This window comes from Haliaeetus albicilla, chromosome W (genome assembly GCF_947461875.1).
Source record: "Haliaeetus albicilla chromosome W, bHalAlb1.1, whole genome shotgun sequence".
NCBI lineage: Eukaryota > Metazoa > Chordata > Aves > Accipitriformes > Accipitridae > Haliaeetus > Haliaeetus albicilla.
The window spans coordinates 18,255,569-18,276,636 of record NC_091515.1 but is presented as its reverse complement, the minus strand read 5'-3'; the positions used below and the strand labels follow the sequence as shown (position 1 = coordinate 18,276,636).

General features: G+C 43.4%; 1 protein-coding gene across 10 annotated transcripts in view; it reads left to right on the top strand.

The window, feature by feature from the left end:
* Nucleotides 1-21,068, top strand: part of LOC104320491 (ubiquitin-associated protein 2-like) — a 204,438-nt gene that overhangs the window by 100,768 nt on the left and 82,602 nt on the right. For all 10 annotated transcript variants that reach the window (XM_069775291.1, XM_069775290.1, XM_069775286.1 and 7 more), the window contains exons 5-7: nt 7,513-7,652; nt 11,695-11,772; nt 13,344-13,454. In XM_069775291.1, the coding sequence (XP_069631392.1) occupies nt 7,513-7,652; nt 11,695-11,772; nt 13,344-13,454 (329 nt within the window). The remainder of the gene's footprint in view (nt 1-7,512; nt 7,653-11,694; nt 11,773-13,343; nt 13,455-21,068) is intronic.

Here is a 21,068-nt window from a genome sequence, read left to right as displayed (position 1 = left end):
CTTTGGAAAGCGTAGACCTCATCTCCTCCCCCGACCGCTCACCTCCTTTACGGGCGAGTCCTCACCTCAACGGGCGAAAAAATGATAGTGCTGTCTTATCTGCCTCTATGGGCACACCAGCTGGGGCAGCCGGTCTTTCGGTCGGGATCCTCCCGTCCTCCTCTTATCCTGCCGTTCGTTCTCCAAATGTAGCGCAGAATTTGGGGGTCCCTGTTCGGGCGCCGATTGCGGGAGCATAATCATGGACTCAACGACAGATCAATATGATCATAGTTGAAGACCCTTTACTAGAGCATCAGACATCATTTTATACATTGGTTACATCTGTACATGCGTTTAGCTATTTTACTATTGGTTACACACATTATTCACGCGCCGTCCACGTGCCTAGTTACACTTAATGATTGGTTATATCAACACTGTACACACGCATAAACATAGGACATAATTGGTTATACTAACTAAAACATGCGAAACTTGTCTCAGTCTAATTGGTCAAGATAAACTGCCGAATTGAGGTTCTTTGTGCCAAGTTCCCTTTATCTTGGAATGCGCACCTGTGTTCTTCTAATTGGCATCTTTCTTTTTTTGTCATCTTGTTTATTCTGTTCAAGGCCTTCTAAAGGCGTCTGGAATGCTCTTGTGACCGTTGGCTAAATATGTGTCCACACACGTCTATTAGGCAGAGACACTGGGATAATAGCAAAGATAGATATTGTGAGATTAGAAGATTTTTTAAAAATAATGTTAATGATATTACTTAACTTTCATGATTGAAACTTGCTCTACTAGTGGAAAACATGCACTGTTCAGTCCCCCTTTGTGGTGGGTTGACCCTGGCTGGATGCCAGGTGCCCACCAAAGCCGCTCTGTCACTCCCCCTCCTCAGCTGGACAGGGGGGAGAAAATATAACAAAAGGCTCGTGGGTCAAGATAAGGACAGTTTAATAAAGTGAAAGCAAAGGTTGCATGCAAAAGCAAAGAAAAACAAATGATGTTATTTTCTACTTCCCATCAGCAGGCGATGTCTATCCACTTCCTGGGAAGCAGGGCTTCAGTACGCGCAGTGGTTGCTCTGGAAGACAAAGATGCCCCCCCTTCCATCTCCCTTTACTTAGCTTTTATATCTGAGCTGACGTCATATGGTATGGAATATCTGTTTGGTGAGTTTAGGTCAGCTGTCCTGGTTATGTCCCCTCCCAAGATCTTGCCCTGCCCCAGCCTGCTATTGAGGGGAGGGCAAAAATGTTGGAGAGACAGCCTTGATGCTGTGCCAGCACTGCTCAGCAGTAGCCAAAACACTGGTGTGCTATCAACACCTTTCTAGCTACTGATGCAGAGCACAGCGCTATGAGGGCTGCTATGGGGAGTATTAATTCCATCTCAGCCAGACCCAATACACCCTTCCACATCATGCTTTTGAGAGGGGCTCTGGATATGTGACCAGCCTTTGCCTAACTCCAGTCTTTTGGAGATGAGCACTTCTTTCTCTTCCAAAACAATGCTGTCTTGTCTTTTATTTGTAAGACCTATTTGTATATTTCTTTGTCTTCCTTTGTATAACATTTGCTTAGAAATACTAATCCTTGAAATGAACTTTTTTTTTTTTTTTTTTTGCTGTGTCGTGGTTTAACCCCAGCGAGCAACTTAGCACCACGCAGCCGCTCACTCACTTCCCCCCATCCAGTGGGATGGGGGAGAAAATCGGGAAAAAGAAGTAAAACTTGTGGGTTGACATAAGAACGGTTTAATAGAAAAGAAGAAACTAATACTGATAACGCTAATAAAATGACAATAGTAATAATAAAAGGATTGGAATGTACAAATGATGCACAATGCAATTGCTCACCACCTGCCAATCGACACCTAGTTAGTCCCTGAGCGGCGATACCCCCACCCCCCCCAGTTTATATACTAGACATGACATCACATAGTATGGAATACCCTGTTGGCCAGTTTGGGTCAGCTGCCCTGGCTGTATCCCCTCCCAACTTCTAGTGCCCCTCTAGCCTTCTTGTTGGCTGGGCATGAGAAGCTGAAAAATCCTTGACTTGAGACTAAACATTACTTGGCAACAACTGAAAACATCAGTGTGTTATCAACATTCTTCTCATACTGAATCCAAGACATAACAGTATACCAGGTATTAGGAAGACAATTAACTCTATCCCAGCTGAAACCAGGACATGCTGGTAATGAGAAATTATTGATTTCTGTAGATCGGGTTGTGTTCTTAGCTAGTTATAGATTGACTTGGCAGAATAATAATTTCAACTAACAACTTAGTGGGTTTTAAGAAAGGTGGGTAAGAGTATTCACTTGTTTATTCAGTACGCTTGCTAACACAACTGGAAGTGTATATGTTAGTTTATGTGTTTGTGCTGGCACTCTGACCACTCCTAGCAATTCTCTCTTCTTGGTAAAACATGAGAGCATACAGATAGTACAGTTTCTCTCCTGTGGTGTTCTGCAAGTGATGCAGGTCTACTCCTGGCCATCAATATTCTTCCTATTTATCATAGAAGACCATAAGATGAGACATGAATCCTCACAGGATCCCTAAGCTCAGGTTCAGTATTGTTGGCTTGGGGCAATACAGACACAAAGTAATCAGCACTGCTCCTGAGGAACATCTGACTCTTGCAAACTCTTACCCCCTTTCAAGCAGTAATAAAGGTGGTGAGATTCTTTAGACAACAGCACTTGAGGGAAATGCATTGCATCGATGCTTTGCAGACATTTTTTTTCCCTCCGTTCTCTTTCCTCATGCTCATGTCATGCTGCTGCTGTAGCAGTAAAATCTAGACTCATTGTACATGTACAGTAGTCATGCTATCATGAGGCAGTGTCCTGCAGCCTTTTCCCAGCCCTGTCATTGTGAGAAATCCTTGACTGAGTAGCTTTGTCATTAGAGTATAAAAAGCAATCACACTTCTAAGGTGTTCACATAGATTTCTGCATAGTGTTCTGTACCACAGCTCCTTGTCCAGAGAGTCAAGAAAATAACTTTCTTGAGACTGCCTCAGGAAAAGAATTGAAACTTCAAATATTTTGTTCAGTTGATGGAAGTGAATATTTAACTTCAGAAGGATTCTTGAAAGTCAGGTGGTATTGCAGTGCGTGATCTGTCCCTGGAAGTTCAGGAATAGATTTACTATGTCTTGTGGGGCTTGCCACCCTGTCAAGTCAATTTGTATTCTGTGTCTCTCTAGCTTTTCTGACTTGAGTCTAAAAGGACTAGATTTCTTGCCAAAAGAAAGTTGAACAAAAGATCAAAGAAAGCATTATGATAGCTTTAAAAATCTCCTTTTTGTCTTGATGTGCATTCAATTACTCTTTGATTCTTTGCCTTCCTCTTTTCCTTCTAAAATCCAAAGCAAAAACCCAACTAAATGTGTTGAATAAGACTTAATGGTATGGAGACTTTGGGAGGGAGTGGGATTTGGTCTCTTTAGGAAAGTTGGGTGTTGAGATACCAATGCTTCGGTACCGCTTTTGGAAACTAGAATAATTGTTGCCATTCCATCACCAGTCTGGTGATGGCTTATTATACGATACTATATCTGCTGTTGTAGGTCCTTGGGCTAAACTTGCTGTACAGACAGAAACACTAAAACAAACCAACCTTGAGATTTGGGATGACTTTCCTCTTAAATGCCTCTGCTTTCCATTTTTAAGTCTAGTTATTTCTTTATGAGGAAGTGCTGAAATTTGAATTCCTTAAAGCTTGAGAAGCTAAACATAATTGAAGTGAACAATTTTCTTAACTACTGATCAAGGTTTTTTTTTATTTTGGGGTTTTTTTTGTTTTTAAAGTAGAAGTAAAGACAACCTTCCTCTGGAGGCACTAGATTAAATCAGTGTAAAAAAGGTTTACAGCAATCTTGTGCTTTTTTTTTTTTTTTTATTGACATGAAAGAAAGTATGACCACCTTCTTTACACAACAGTTTTGGAAAGTCTAGTCTCCAATGCTTTCTCCTCCTTTTCTGCTAGTGCTCTGAGGGTCTGTTTTCTTTAACACGTGTCTATTTCTTTAAAATAGAGCTGTTTCAGCTGCTTACTAGAGTTGCAATGTGTCTACAAGGTCAAATATTACCTGTTGATGAGGGACTTTTGCACTGAGCCAGACCCTGACATGGAAACTGAAACATCTGCTTGTCTGAATATTTTTTTGATCTTTATTAAATAGATTTTAATTAAGAGTTGTCTTCCTCCCAGTTTCTAATCTTCTTTCCTCATTTGATCTGCAGTTAAAATTAAGTTTATCAGTTTGTGATATCCTACTTATTGCTATGACAACAGCCTGCCAAACAGACTTTAATATGAGGAATTGGAGAGAATAAGCAGCTGCTTTGCGAGCAAGGAAATGTTTAGCCCCATCTTATTAATAAGTAATATCCCACTTAATGCTCACAATTGTAGTCACTACAGTAATTTGAAGGCAGTGGCTATCTGCCTCCTTTCTGCCCACTGCTTCGGTACTCTAAGGAGTAGGTGTGGTAGGGTGTCAAGCCTCAGCCTGGCGTGGTGAAGACATACCTGTGCCAAGGAGGTGCAATGTTTCCCTGGTTAGCACACTGTTGATGGTGGAGCAGAGTCCTTCAGCTGTTCCCCGTGTGTGCTGGGGCTGGGCTGGTTGCTGTGTCTGGATGCTGCTTGTAGATAGTGGGAGCCAACTAAGGGGGGATAAAATAGCTTTATTTTTAAAGCTCCCTTTATATCAAGCTGCCAATCGTGCTTTTAAGAAGATTGGGTTGTGTCTGAAATGGATTATAACGCATCCGTGTTGGCTTGATGGGGAATGTCAAACTGAGGGTGTGTTTCCACACTTGTCTGAAGCAAGTGCAAGTCCATACCGCTGCCAGGAAGAGGCTCTCACCTTTGCTGGTTTTCTGCTTCGGACCTGTTGCCAAATTTTGCTGCTCATGGGCTGCGCAGTCAGCAAGATGAGGATCTTCTTTAAAGATCCTGTTATACTCTTCTGGTTGTTTGGGCTCTGTTCCCACCAGCAGGCTGATCTTGCTGTGCCACTTCATCTCCCAGGAGTGTTTCAAATGCTTGTGTGCCTGCCTTTTTCCTTAAAGTATCCTTTCATCCTGAAAAACAAACATGGCTTAAACGGCTGTGATACAGAGGCACTGTAAAATATATGTTAGGAGAGGGAGAAAAGACACAGTCCTCAGGAACCATAGGTTGCCTGGCTATCAGAAGTATAGCCTATAGTTCAGCGTGTGCTTTACAAACAAATGTAAAACTCTTTGTTTTAACGTGTGTGTACTGCCATCATGTCCAAAACATGGATCGCAATATTTTGAGTAGCTTTGGTGAAATTAGAGAAAATAGCATTGAAATGTATGTCAGAATTTCTAGGTACCAGAATCTGTGTAAACGGGATGTTAATTCAGAAATTATGAACAAATTGAGACCCAGTGGAGTTGTAATTTCTCAATATATCTTAAATCACAGTGGGCTAATTCCAGACAATCATATTTGAAACTATTAGCTTGTCTTTCAGAGAGGTTAGTGCTCTCTGTCATGTTCTCTGTTCAGGGTTTTTTTTCATTGCTAGGTTCAAATCCTGATGAGCTGATGGATACTTTAAAAAAAAAAAACAACAAACCAACAAAAATAAAACAACCAAAAACCAACCCAAAGGTCATTATTAGTGTATATAAACTTAAGTTAGTTTTTGGACATTGGCAGTCCAGTCAGCAAGGCGCTTAAAGCAGATTTTAACACAAAGAGCAAAAGTAATTTTTACTGCAAACTCAACTGAAGACTGTCCATAACATGTTTAAAATATTTTGCTTTCCATAGAACATGTTGTCATGAGCTTGAATAACCTCTGTTCTGACTGTATCTGACTTTTAGGGTGTCAAGCGCAGTGCTCTGAAGGCCTGTGTGTTCTGGGGCTTAGAAGACAACAAAGTTGGACTACTTTAAGAGACTGGGAGACAGATTGGCTTTGGTGAATATATTCATAAAGCTGGAGAAACACAGTGTTCCAGTTCAGCTCATACTATAGTCAGTTCCTGGTAAAGGCAGGCCTTTTCTTGTTAAATATGTAAGAGTTCATGGAAATATACTTTCTCCTCAGACTTTATTGAATGCTTTAACTAGCACATAAAGAAATTCAACGTCTAGCTTCAATTTTGGCCAACAAAATTTATTTCTAAAGTGAAGAAGAGATTTAGATGATAATGGGGTTAATTGTCTTTGATTCTAGATGAGACTCATGAGCATTGTGAATCAATGTTTAAACTAAAGCATCTCATCACAACTTTAATTGTTGAGTACCCGTTACTTGAGAATGCTAGTGAGCAGCTGGGTATTGAACACATCCTTGTCCATGCAGTCACAGCAGTTTGCTCAGTTTTCATCTGAGCATTATTGTGCATTGAACTCAGTGATAGCCAGCTTGCACCAAAGCTGCTGCCCTGACAAGTTGCATGCTCGGGCATGTTCATACGTTGGGGCTGCAGTAAAAGCACTTTGCTGCTTGTTTGCACATCTCCTTCTGCCTAGGTGCACCACTTGCAGGTTCTCCTTAGTTCCCTAAATTTGCAGGTTTTACTTCCCAGTGTCATGGGGACAGAAACCAGGCAGTTGACCATGACTGTTCTGACCAGTTGAGAGGTCTGTTTCCAGTTACCATAGCTACTATAAACCATACTCATCAATTAGCCTTGTGTTAGTTGCTGTACAAACACAGGGGGAATAATAAATTTCTTGTTTTAAAGTAATTTTAATGGTAGAGGATGAATGAGAATGAAAGCTGACTGCCACAAATGGGATAGCACTTATGTGTGTGTGGGGTTTGAGTTTTATTTTGGGTTTCTTTGTTGCCATACCACAAAGGTATGTTTAAAGCAGGGTAGTAGGTAGTTTAATAAATCATTTCTTTAAGTATGAGGGAGAACATAAAACAAAAATACTGGCTACAGAGGCTGTATTTAAAGGCAAGGATCATCATTTCTCTTATTTATAAGAGGTGAGAAGTATAGTGGGCGTTGGCCACGACCTCTGTATATGTGCAGGAAAGCAGTTTAATGATAGGGGAGAAAGGAACGGCTTGGTTTGTGAATGTGATTTTTTGTGTTGACATTCTGAGTGGATATGAGAGTGGTTAAATTCCAGGCATCAAAACAAGACAGCAGGTATTACAGAAATTTAAGGAGTGATACAGCTGGAGCTGGAATTTTAGCAGAGTAGCAGATAGAAAAGTCTATATGTTAAATAACTGGGAAAAGCTGTGAGATTTAGATGTTGTCTGAAAGTACAGATCTAGACAGATCCCAATCAGCTGACAAAAATGCTTTTTATACACTGTATTTCCCCCTTCACTGTAAAGACTGCAATAAATCAAATAATAGTGTATTAAAGCTGCTTTCTCAGGAGTCTCTATACAGAGTTCGTGGTAAAGGCAGGAAGAGTTCAAGCTACTGCATTTGTATATTATCTGGGTATTGAATCAGTACTCTGCCTTAACTCATGCTTTTTTTTCTTTTCAGATTTTTTATTTTGTACATACACTGTTTTGTATATACTGTATATGATGACTTCGGTGGGTAGTGAACGTACCCGGGGCACTCGGGACAAAATGCAAATTTCAACCACACAGCCAACACAACCACAGAAACAAGTAGTACAGGTACGTTCTACTATATAATCTTCTTCGGGTTGAAAGTGAACATGTAATGATATGCATTTCTTCCCTCAGTCAGTAAAAACTGAGAAAAGACGGGGGGAAAATCATGGTATATTTTAGAAGAGTATGTTTGATATCTTGCTTTAATTGCTCAGTAATCCAGCACAGCATTAAGCTGTTCCTGTATTCTTGTCTCTAAAGGAGCTTTGTTTTCTTCAGCAACATTTCCCATCGGTGAGGAATTCTATGCCTGTGTCAGGATTTCTGTCCTGTGACCTCAGTGTCCTCAGATCTCGGCTCTTCCGTATGCCAGCCTCATGATGCTAGAAGATTTCTGGTCAATAGAGGGATTCGGGTGGGTGGGAAAAGCTTTGTTAGATGCATGCTGTGTTCTACAGCATGATTCAGCATATCTGCAAGTCACAAAATCCTAAACTTCTTGTGTAGTGTCCTCACAAAGTGAAATGAAGATGGTCGTCCACCAGCAGACTAAAATTATTTTCAGTATCTGTGACACTGAAATTAAGCTCTTAGCCCATTGTCTTGATTCTCAGCAGCAGAGTAGTTAACTTGTGTGCTTCTCTGGGTTAGAGAGAGAGCAAATTGTTTCTGGCAACTCATTATTCTCTTGTCAGGTACTTCTCAAAATTGGACTCAATTCAAGAATTGCCTCAGCTCTCTGCTGGCAGAGACTGCATCAATCTAGAGGTGCTCCCCTGGGAAATTGTGTCTTACTGTTTTCTAGACTGATCTTTAACATGGAGGGGGTCTTGTTCTGTTTTGTACAGTATTAATTATGTGAGCTCAAGCCCTTATCTCCTTGCATTGCAGTGCTTTGCATAGTGGTGATTCATGTTAATGTGTGGATTTAGAAAGTGACTTTCAACAGATGAAGTTGAATTTGTTTTTGTTTTATAACAAGTAAGGCCGCAGGAATATAGTGAGAAGGTTGACAGAAGTGGTGGTTTCCCCTTTTTTGACATTTGCAAGACAGCAGTGGAGTACTCTGCCCAGTTTTGGGTTCCCTGGCACAAGACAGACATTGGCAGATGGGAGCAAGTCCAGCGAAGAGCTGCAAAGGTGGTTGAGAGGCTGGAGCACAGGATGAATGAGGGGTGGCTGAGGGAACTGGATTTGCTCAGCCCTAAGAAGGCAAGGCAAGGTCATATCTTCTATTCAGATACCTCATGAAAGGGTATAGAAAAGGTGAAGCCAGACTCTTCTCAGAGAGACAATGGCACAAGTTGGAACACTGGAAATTCCAGCTGTTAAAAGGAAAAAAAATTGTTTACCATGAACATGGTCATGGATTAGAGAGGTGGTGGGATCTCTGTCTGGCCCCAGGCAGCTCCTCTGATGGGACATGCTCTCAGTGGGAGGTTGCGCTGAGTATCACTGGAGGACCTTTCCAACCTATGTGATTCATTGATTTTAAGCATTAGGTCTTATTGACCTTTTTCTGTGTTTTGTCTGCTTATTCTACTTCTTGCATAATAGATACTGGTTTGGTCGATTCAGTGGAAAAGATGGCTATTTAATATACAGCAATTATGGTTTAGTGCACCATATTTTTTTATTGTTTAGATATCAGATGGACCTTTCTCCTTAGTCAGGCTTTACAGATCAACAGAAACATGTGGGATTTTACTGTTCAATTACCACTGATTCATTTTTCTGAATGTAGAATAATGTTGCTTTCCTAAATGGAGATTTCATTGTCATAATATCACGTTGATCTTCATTTAAGTTATTTAAGAAATTACATCGTGATTCTTTTGCATTGCTTCTGGATAATAAATATACCATTTTATTATAAGATCCGGGCCTATTACTGTCACTTAATTTTGTGTTTTGCACACTTCTGTTTTCTGGAAGTTCGAAGATGTTAGTTAAAAATTTCCTTCGCTCTGTTATGCTGCAAAGATAATATATCTTGTAAGGTTGAGTAAAGTTTTAGCTGTCTTAAGATGCTACAATTTTCTTAGTTGCAATTAAAACTTAATTATACTCTTTTATAGGATACTACAATGTTACTTGTAACAATGGTGCCTTAAAAATAAAGAAGAACCAGTCGCTGGGAAAAAACCAAAACTTTTTGTGACAATGATTTGTTGTTTGTATAGTAAACACATCTTGTGGGGTTTTGTTTTTTTTTTTTTTTTCTTCTGAATCTTCAATTCCATCTGGGTGTAATGCACTGGCATAAATATTAGTGATATTGTACCTATTTGTGTTTCTAAGCTCTCTTCTTAACACAGGAAAACTGAAGATACTGTCACACATTTGATATTGTTATAAAATTGGTATATTTTTGTCTTCTAACGTGGACTTGGAAAAAAAGTTGGTTTACGGAAAAAATGAATCTTAATGTTTTCCTGTTTCTGGTCAAATATGCCATCATGTCTCTACAGAAATTACATTGTCTGAATGTTTTTACTCTGGATATCTTTAAAGGAAATCTCTTCGCTAGCTTAAAAGTTGCAGTGGGCCTGAGGAGGCTGAAGTCAGAGCGAGAAGATGGATCAACAGGGCTTAATTCCTGAAACCAGCAGACCTTTTGTTTTTGCTCTCTGCTGAGCTCTCAGCAGACAACCAAAGAGTGAGCTCCTTTGCACAGAGTACTGCACTGACCGGCACCAGGGCTGGCACGGGGAATTCCAGAGCAGGCTCTCCTCTGTATTACCAACTGACGTATGAAGCTGTCAGCATGACGCTTTGAAAATGTGAAGTAGCAACTCCATTACAAACGCTAATTGTCTTGGAACGTCGCCTCTGAGCACAGCAAATGTCGCTTCCCTCAAGGAACTGGGACAGCTGCAGTAACTTCTCAGCAAATAAGCAGCTGGTGGTGTACGGTGGAGTAATTTTTAGACTCTTCTCAGGATTTACACTTGGCGACCTCCTCTAGAGCTTGTATTTGTGGTGAACTCCAAAAGTGAAGCAGTTTGAGGCTGATTAGGTCTGAACTCGTGAGGCACAGATTTTCACGTGGGTATTCTGTGAAGTGAGACTGTGAAAGGTGAGATTCAACCAGCTGCCCAGGATGAATCCTTTCCATCAAGAATTTCAGTGGATGAGATGGTCCCCTTCTCAATGAAGAAGTCTTTTGCAGCACATCAACTTGCATTTTGGGTCCTGGCTCTCTTCAGTATCAGCCTTCTCTAGCATGAGACGGTAGCCTCTTCTATTTGAGCAGAAATCAAGTTAGGTCCAGGATCATGTAGCATACAGTTATCTTTGGTATTTTCATGGGAGTGTAGTTCAAGTAGACTGCAAATGCTGCACTATGTAGAGTGGTCTGTATGATGAGACATTAGTGTTCTTGAGTTGCTTTCTCTCTGGGGCAGCCATAGCCTATTTAGATTTATGGCACTTTTTACTGCATCCATCCATTTTAGTCTTTCAGCTTTTGGAGGAGTTGCCAGCATGGATTTGTGGTCCAGAAATGTTACGGAATCACCAAATATTTCATCAATAGCAAGATCCTTTAGCAGTTTTCAGAGACCAGTATTTGCTTATAAAGAAAATAAGTGCAGCTGTTCACGGGCAAAATCTTGAGGCATGACTCAGTCTCTTTTTAAGTGCTCATAAAACTACAGAGTCAGGTGGTTGTTGGGAGAGTTGTGGAAGGTGATGTGAGCAGGAATCATCAGAGATGTGGTTAATTTAGAAATACCGTTGCCAGTTTGTTATGATAAAACTCTAACTCTGGAGTGGTAGATACTAAATAAAAGTAATAATATCAAAGCGTAGGCTTCTGTGGTAAATTCTCTTTTATTATATGTTTGTCTTGTCTATGTGGTGACCTTTAACTGTGGTTCAAACGCATTAGAACATGTTGAAATTGCTTCTGTCCCAGCTCACTTTTTAACTATAAAATGGGCATAGAGGAGCTATTAATCCCTTCCCCATAGCACCTCTGTGCTTGTTGTGTATGTTCTTTTTGAGAATCTGGAGGAAAAAAAATATAGTGACACTAGGGGATACTTTTAAAAAAATATTTTGTTACCTTTTGTGTACTTTATTGGATGTTTGCATTTTTCAGGCAACAGCAGAACAGATTCGCCTTGCTCAGATGATCTACGATAAGAACGATGCAGATTTTGAAGATAAAGTGAAACAAGTATGTTTCTTGTGGTACAGAGTTTTTATGCCCTGCAATAAGTTGCTCCAAAGCTGGCTTACGTTTTTGAGCTAGAGCATCTGTTTCTGATTTAGATGAAACCTTTTTCAGAAGGACGCAAGTTTAACTAGGAAAAGGTGCTCTTATTGCACTGTAAAGTCTGTTTACGAGAAACTGTGTGGTAATATAGCTCTGGCTGTATAGTTATACCAGTGTATTTTCCTTTGTAGACAAGCCTTTAAGCCAAAACTCATCTGTGCTGATGTCTCTTCCAGACTGTATCTCTCTAGTATGGTCCTGATGCTTAATGATCATCAGAATAAAGAGTGCATTCAGCTTGTCCACGTGTACACGCACATGGGAAAAATGTCACCTGTGTAAACTGAGTTTGCTAATATCTTGGCTGTTTTTCAGGAAAAGTAAAAATCTAATCATAGCTTAAAGGCGAATTGAAGTGTTATTTAAAAAAAAAAAAAAATCTGACCTCCCAGATCTGTGTATGCATTAAAATGACAGAATTATACTGTGAAAATGAAATCTCACACCATTTCCTCTACCATGCTGAGTTTTGGGTGTAGATGCTTGAGCTTTCATTACCGAATTATAGCCGAGATGATTAATTCAAGCAGTACTGGTGATTTTGCCCTAGCGAACACAACTCGCAAAGAACCTAGGAGCATACCCAGGAGAGAAGAATTAGCGTGAATGCATTAATGCAGCAGAGGAGCAGATTTCTTGATTTCTTTTCCTTTGTAAAACCTCCTCTGAAGCATTATTAAGTGCTTTTTGTTGTTCTTGTTATAAACTTGTTCTGTTGATGTGCCAGAAGTGAAGTCTTGTACTTCCTGAAGCCAAAGAACCCTCATCAATAGTGCCTGTAGCTCTGCTGGTGGGAAGGATAAGAATTAAGTTCTGCATAGGAAATCTCCAATATTTTACATTGTGCATATATATTTCTAGCTCACGTAGGTTTTTTTCTTTGGGTGAAGTTGCTGGATGACAGACTGCGATTATTTCCATCCCACACTCCTCAGGATGTGCACCGCAGGTCCACGGAGCATAATTCAGTACTAGGTCTCCTTAAGCAGCCATCGCTTATGCCTTTTGTGTGGCCTTATGCTGAAATGGATCGAGGGAGCTGATCTGGCTGAAAAAAAAACCTTTTTCTTAGCCTGGATGTTTTTCCAGATGGATCTGTTCTCTGCCATGGCTTACCTTATGTCTGTTCTCACAGAGTGGGATAAAGAGGGCGATACTGGAGCTATCCTGGTCTTTTACATCTTTACCCTCATATACTACTGTCGCTGGGGTGACAGTATTTGCTGCAAGCATAAAGTTAAAGGGGAAAAAAAAATGCGAAAGTGCTTTCTTGATTACCATTTAATTTGTGTTTCATCCTGTCTCTTGTCTGAGTCCCAAGCAGATCTGTAAAATGCAGATACCTTTATTTAGGATTTTAGTTTGCTCTGACATAGTAGCTACGCACTTTCTTGGAATCTGTGGTGGTACTAACTCTTATTTTCTTATGATGATAATTTGGATATTTTAACATGTCTGACTCTTACTGCCAGCTTATGGAAGTGACGGGGAAAAACCAGGATGAGTGCATAGTGGCACTACATGATTGTAATGGGGACGTGAACAGAGCAATCAACATACTGCTGGAAGGAATTTCAGACACGGTAAGGTTTTACTTTCACATTAAACTGCTCTTTCTGTTTGCTGCGCCTTTCTACTTCTTAGAAGTGATAGGGAAAGTCATGTTTCGGAAGCTTTTGATTTCCATGTCTCCATTCAAATTCTTTTGAAGGAAATGGAGACCAGGTGTTGTGCTTTAACCCCAGCCAGCAACTAAGCACCACGTAGCCGCTCACTCACTTCCCCCCACCCAGTGGGATGGGGGAGAGAATCGAGGAAAAAAAAAAAAGTAAAAACTCGTGAGTTAAGAACAGTTTAATAGAATGGAAAGGAAGAACATCAGTGTGTTATCAACATTATTCTCATACTAAATCCAAAACATAACACTATACCAGTGTCGTGGTTTCAGCCCTGCCGGTAACAAAGGACCACGCGGCCGCTCGCTCACTCCTCCCCGCCCCCCTCCGGTGGGATGGGGAGGAGAATCAGAAAGGGGAAAAGAAAAAAAAACACGGAACCTCGTGGGTTGAGATAAGGCCAATTTACTGGGACAACACAAAAAGAGAAGTTACAACAACAACAACGGTACTAATAAAAGAACATACAAAACGAGTGATGCACAGTGCAACTGCTCACCACCTGGAACCTGACGCTCCGCCACTTCCCCCACCCACTTCCCCCACCGAAAGTCGAGAGAGCTCCCCCAGCCCGCTCCCCATTTATATACTGAGCATGATGTCACATGGTATGGAATAGCTCCTTGGCTAGTTCAGGTCAGCTGTCCTGGCTGTGCCCCCTCCCAGGTTCCTGTGAAAATTAACTCTATCCCAGCTGAACCCAGGACATTATCCACCCCTTATTCTATACCATCTACATCATGCCCAGTTCCTACATTTTTCCAGTTAATCACCACCACTTTCCTTGTCTTTGATATATATATGTATACGGACACCCCCCCCACACACACAAATAGCATTCTCTTAGTCTATGGGCTATCCCTCTAATGCGTCCATCAATTTTATTTAGTCCATGACTTTGGGGCTCCATCTGTTGTAACAGTCCTTCAAGATAGGAGAGATGGTGTGAGGTGTTGGGTTGCTGTATGCTGCCTCTGGAACTTGTGGCTAGTACATTTGGTGCAACCCATGCCCTTGGTCTGCAGGTTGAAGATGTTGATCTGGAGGAAATCGCTGGGCACCAGTTCAAGTTCCATCACTGTTGCACTTGGCTCAGTTTCAAAGTCCATCCTGCAGTCATTTGGGTAATTCTTATTGTAATACCCTTGATATGGCATATACACACTATAGATACAATGACATACATTGGCAGGTTATTTAGCAGTTAACATCATACAGCCTAATTCACTGGCTATTCTCTCCCAAAATCAAATCTCCTTGAGGTACACATCGAACTTCTCCATCCTTCTGCATCACCCACCAAGTGCATCCAGGTCCTTGATCAAAAGCAATCCCTTGGATGGGTTTTTCTCTGCCTGAGGCGGGACTAACCCAGACTGTCTTCCCTAACATACTCTTCATGCGCACTACAGGGACTCTATCTCCTTCTACAGTACGTGGAAGTCTTGGTTGGGGAGGGCCACCCCGATTGGCAGATCCTCTAGTATTAACCAACCAGGTGGCTTTTGCTAAATGTGTATCCCAATGTTTGAAAGTCCCACCCCCCCATTGCTCTCAGTGTAGTTTTCAGCAGTCCATTGTATCGATCGATTTTTCCAGAGGCCGGTACATGATAGGGGATGTGATATACCCACTCAGTGCCATGTTCTTTGGCCCAGGTGTCTATGAGGTTGTTTCAGAAGTGAGTTCCGTTGTCCGACTCGATTCTTTCTGGGGTGCCGTGTCGCCATAAAACTTGCTCTTCAAGGCCCAGGATAGTTTTCTGGGCGGTGGCATGGGGCACAGGATATGTTTCCAGCCATCCGGTGGTTGCTTCCACCATTGTAAGCACATGGCACTTGCCTTGGCGAGTTTGTGGGAGTGTGATATAGTCAATCTGCCAGGCCTCCCCATATCTATATTTCAGCCATCGCCCTCCATACCACAGGGGTTTTAGCCGCTTGGCTTGCTTAATTGCAGCACAGGTTTCACATTCATGGATAACCTGCGCGATAGTGTCCATGGTCAGGTCCACCCCTCGATCACGAGCCCATCTATATGTTGCATCTCTTCCCTGATGGCCTGAGGTGTCATGGGCCCACAGAGCCATAAATAGCTCACCCTTATGTTGCCGGTCCAGGTCCACCTGAGCTGCTTCAATCTTGGCAGCCTGATCCACCTGCTGGTTGTTTTGATGTTCTTCAGTGGCCCGACTCTTGGGTACGTGAGCATCTATGTGACGTACTTTTACAACCAGATTCTCTAGCCGGGATGCAATATCTTGCCACAGTGTGGCAGCCCAGATGGGTTTACCTCTGCGCTGCCAGTTGCTCTTCTTCCATTGCTGTAGCCACCCCCACAGGGCATTTGCCACCATCCACGAGTCAGTATAGAGATGGACCGCTGGTCACTTTTCTCTTTCAGCAATGTCTAATGCTAGCTGGATGGCTTTCACCTCTGCAAACTGACTTGATTCACCTTCTCCTTCAGCAGTTTCTGCAACTTGTCATGTAGGACTCCATACAGCAGCCTTCCACCTTTGATGCTTTCCCACAATGCGACAGGATCCGTCGATGAACAGGGCATGTTGCTTCTCATTTTCTGGCATTTTATTATACAGTGGGGCCTCTTCAGCACACGTGACCTCCTCCTCTGGCGACATTCCAAAATCTTTGCCTTCTGGCCAGTCCGTGATCACTTCTACAATTCCTGGGCGACTGGGGTTTCCTATGCGAGCCCGTTGTGTGATCAGTGCAATCCACTTACTCCACGTGGCGTCAGTCGCGTGATGTGTAGAGGAGACCTTCCCTTTGAACATCCAGCCCAGCACTGGCAGTCGGGGTGCTAAGAGGAGCTGTGTTTCAGTACCAACCACTTCTGAGGCACCTCAAACTCCTTCATATGCTGCCAATATCTCTTTTTCAGTTGGAGTATAGCGAGCCTCGGATCCTCGATATCCTCGACTCCAAAACCCCAGGGGTCGGCCTCGGGTCTCCCCAGGTGCTTTCTGCCAGAGGCTCCAGGTAGGTCCATTCTCCCCAGCTGCAGTATAGAGCACATTTTTAACATCTTGTCCTGCCCGGACTGGCCCAAGAGCTACTGCATGAACAATCTCCCGCTTAATTTGTTCAAAAGCTTGTCGTTGTTCAGGGCCCCATTTAAAATCATTCTTCTTCCGGGTCACTTGATAGAGAGGGCTTACAATCAGACTGTAATTTGGAATATGCATTCTCCAAAACCCCACAACACCTAAGAAGGCCTGTGTTTCCTTTTTATTAGTCGGTGAGGACATAGCTGCTATTTTGTTGATCACATCCATAGGGATCTGACGACGCCCGTCTTGCCATTTTATTCCTAAAAACTGGATCTCCTGTGCAGGTCCCTTGACCTTACTTTCTTTTATGGCAAAACCGGCTTTCAGAAGGATTTGGATTATTTTCTTCCCTTTCTCAAAAACTTCTTCTGCTGTGTCGCCCCATACGATGTTGTCATCAATGTATTGCATGTGTTCTGGAGCTTCACCTTTTTCCAGTGCAGTCTGGATCAGTCCATGGCAAATGGTGGGGCTGTGTTTCCATCCCTGGGGCAGTTGATTCCAGGTGTACTGGACACCCCTCCAAGTAAAAGCAAACTGTGACCAGCACTCTGCTGCCAGAGGGATTGAGAAAAACGCATTAGCAATGTCAATTGTGGCATACCACTTGGCTGCCTTTGATTCCAGTTCGTATTGAAGTTCTAGCATGTCCGGCACAGCAGCACTCAGCGGCGGCGTGACTTCATTCAGCCCATGATAGTCTACTGTTAGTCTCCACTCCCCATTAGATTTCCGCACTGGCCATGTGGGACTATTAAAGGGTGAGTGAGTTTTGCTGATCACTCCTTGGCTCTCCAATTAGCAAATCAGCTTATGGATGGGAATCAGGGTGTCTCGGTTGGTGCGATATTGCTGCCGGTGCACCGTTGTGGTAGCAATTGGCACTTGTTGTTCTTCAACCTTGAGCAACCCCACAACCGAAGGGTCCTCAGAGAGGCTGGGCAAGGCGGACTGCTGTTCAATTTCCTCCGTTTCCAGTACAGCTATACCAAAGGCCCAACGGTACCCCTCTGGGTCCTTGAAATGCCCCCTCCTGAGATAGTCTATGCCAAGGATGCATGGGGCCTCTGGGCCAGTCACAATGGGGTGTTTCTGCCATTCGTTCCCAGTTAGGCTTACTTCAGCTTCCAATACAGTTAACTCTTGGGATCCCCCTGTCACACCAGAGATACAAACGGGTTCTGCCCCTTTATAACTTGATGGCATTAGAGCGCACTGTGCGCCGGTGTCTACTAGAGCCTTATTCTCCTGTGGGTCTGACGTGCCAGGCCATCGAATCCACACAGTCCAATAGACCCGGTTGTCCCTTTCCTCCACCTGGCTGGAAGCAGGGCCCTCTAATCCTGGTTAGAGTATCCCTTACTCACTTTTCGCGAATGTGAATCAGAAGTCCCTTCAAGAGGATCAGAAATGAGATGAGCCCTTCTACTCTGTCTGGGGGACTGCGCACGGGGAAACTGGAGCAGCATTTTTCCGAGAAGAATTCTCTTTTCTGGTTGCTTTTTCTCACAACTCTCGTACCCGTGCATCTAGGACTGAGGTAGGTTCTCCATCCCACTTCCTCATGTCCTCTCCATGGTCACGCAGGTAAAACCACAGGCTAGCCCATCGTGTGTACCTTCTCCCTCTTCTCTCTTGGGCAGAGGAACACTTACTCCTAATAGCTGCGATGCGGGCCTGTACAGGTGAGGAGGAGGACATATCCACTTTGAATTGCTGGAACTCCCGGGACAATTCCTCTACAGCCAAGACACAGGGCTGTAGGGAGGAAGAGAGACTTCCTTCGTATTGCCAGAGTTGGACAGCCAGTTCGTCCACCGTTTGTCCGTACCCTTCTTTCCAGGACATTACTGCCAGTGAGTCGGCATAGGACAATTGTGCGCTCTGTACAAACTTCCACCACATGGGTCGTGTGCATTGGACTTCATCTGGATCTGTGGGTGACTGCGCATTTTCCAGATCATTATAAATCACCTCCAGCACAGCTAATTCCCTCAGGTACTGAATACCTCTCTCCATGGTGGTCCACTTGCCTTGGTGACATGTAACGTCATCGTTGAAGGGGTATCTTTCCTTCACACCTGACAGAAGTTGCCTCCAGAGGCTGAGGACTTGTGTTTTTCTCCCAATCACCTTGTCAATGCCCCCTTCCCTAGGCAGCGATCCCAGCTGCTTGGCTTCCCTACCCTCTAATTCCAAACTACTGGTCCCAGTATCCCAGCATTGGAGCAGCCAGGTAACAATGTGCTCACCTGGGTGGCGGCTAAAATCTTTTCGCATGTGGTGCAACTCACTCAGGGATAGAGATCAGGTGATTATTTCAGGTTCTGCCTCTTCCTCCTGTTCTCATGATGACCCTGGTTCACTTTCATCCCTCACTAAGCGAACTGATTTCTTTGTGTGTTTCTTCTTCTGTATAGGGGCGACTGATACTGGCACAGGTTGGTTCTCTGGTTTAGCTGCAGTACCTGTCGCCGGGGTTGGGGTAGCCACGGTGCCTGTCGCTCTGTTTTCCCTCCCTTCCCCCTGAGGGTGCTGCCTAATATCAAGCAGTGTTTGGTAGATACTGTCCAGGGCCCAGCACAGTGTGGTAAGTTGTATGTCTTTGGAATAGCCACAGCATTTTCCTTTCAAATATTCTACCACTTCATGAGGGTTCTGTAGTTGTTTGGGAGTGAACTTCCAAGCTACTGGAGGTGAGAAGTTCTCTAGATACCTGCCCATATCCTCCCACATGCCATGCCACCCATGAATATCCAGCCTTGGGGCAGATCTCTGGGTGGTATTCTTAAAAAACTTTCTTGTAGCCCTAAAAAAGACCCGAAACATATTCAGGAGGCATAGCACTAACAGCACACTGGCTTGCGCATCCCAAGGATATTCAAAATTCTCAAAAGCTGTTGTAATTAGCCGGAAGGAGAGAAGGGAGGTGAACGGACGGGGGGAGTATCCCCCCCGACTTCCCCATGGATTGGGTGCAATTACCAATAAATTCCGATAGAAGGCGCCCGAGGTATGGGAATGATATCAATGCTGCATACAGATACCAGCTTAACCTCATGACCAGTGATGTAATCATTTCACAAGTCGACATTGCCCAGTACAGCAAAATGATAATCCCGATCCCTCTTCCAGAGGTGATAAACGTAACCGCAGGGAATACATAGAGCATATAAGAACTTACACAACACCACCATGTGAACAAATAAACCAACGTTGTGACTAGCGACTATTTAACTAACATAAGAAATGCGTATAACAAATTTGTTTTAACACGCTCTGGCCAGATCTGTCGTTATCTCAACCCTTCGGGCCCCACGTTGGGCGCCAAAAAGGACTGTCGTGGTTTCAGCCCAGCCGGTAACAAAGCACCACGCAGCCGCTCGCTCACTCCTCCCCGCCCCCCTCCGGTGGGATGGGGAGGAGAATCAGAAAGGGGAAAAGAAAAAAACCACGGAACCTCGTGGGTTGAGATAAGGCCAATTTACTGGGACAACACAAAAAGAGAAGTTACAACAACAACAACGGTACTAATAAAAGAACATACAAAACGAGTGATGCACAGTGCAACTGCTCACCACCCGGAACCCGACGCAACTGATACTGGTGCGGGTTGGTTCGCTGGTTCAGCTGCAGTGCCTGTCACTGGGGTTGGAGTGGCCATGGTGCCTGTCGCCTTGCTGTTAGATCCAGAGACCTTCTCTTCCCCTTGAGGGTACTGAGTAGTGTTGACCAGGGCTCGATAGGCATGGGCCAGGCTCCAGCACATTGCAGTGATTTGTGTCTCCCTGGAATTGTCGGGGTGACAGCATACTTTTTCCAAATGTTCTACTAGTTTTTCCGGATTCTGCACTTGTTCAAGGGTGAAGTTCCGAAACACCGGAGGTGCCCACCGCCCTAGGCATTTGCCCATACTACCCCATGCACCCTGCCACTCATAATTATCCAGCCTCGGGGCAGATCTCTGGGTGGTATTCTTAAGTAGTTGTTTAACCCTAAGCAAGACCTGAACCACATTCAGGAACATGCTAGTTCCTAGAAAAAGGACCATGCTGGTTTCAACATCCCAAGGATATTAAAAATTTTCAAAATTCTCAAACGCTATTGTAATTAGACTGGAGGGGAAGGGGAAGAAAGGTGTCTTGCCCATAGATTGGCTCTCTGAGGAGGAAAGGTAAAGGGTGTAACGATTAATAGTTTCCCACAGATGGCTCCCAAAGTATAGAGGTGACGACAATGCTGAGTGCAAATACCAGATTAGTCCCACGACCGATAATTTTATCATACCATAAGCCAGTATTACACAGTACATCAAAGTGAAAACCTTAATCCACCTCCCACGGATGTGCATCAGCACAGGGACTACATACAGCAAGTGAGGTGATACATAATAGAACTCTAAAAACGAGCGCCACAACTCTAAGAGCCAATAAATCGACATTATGACC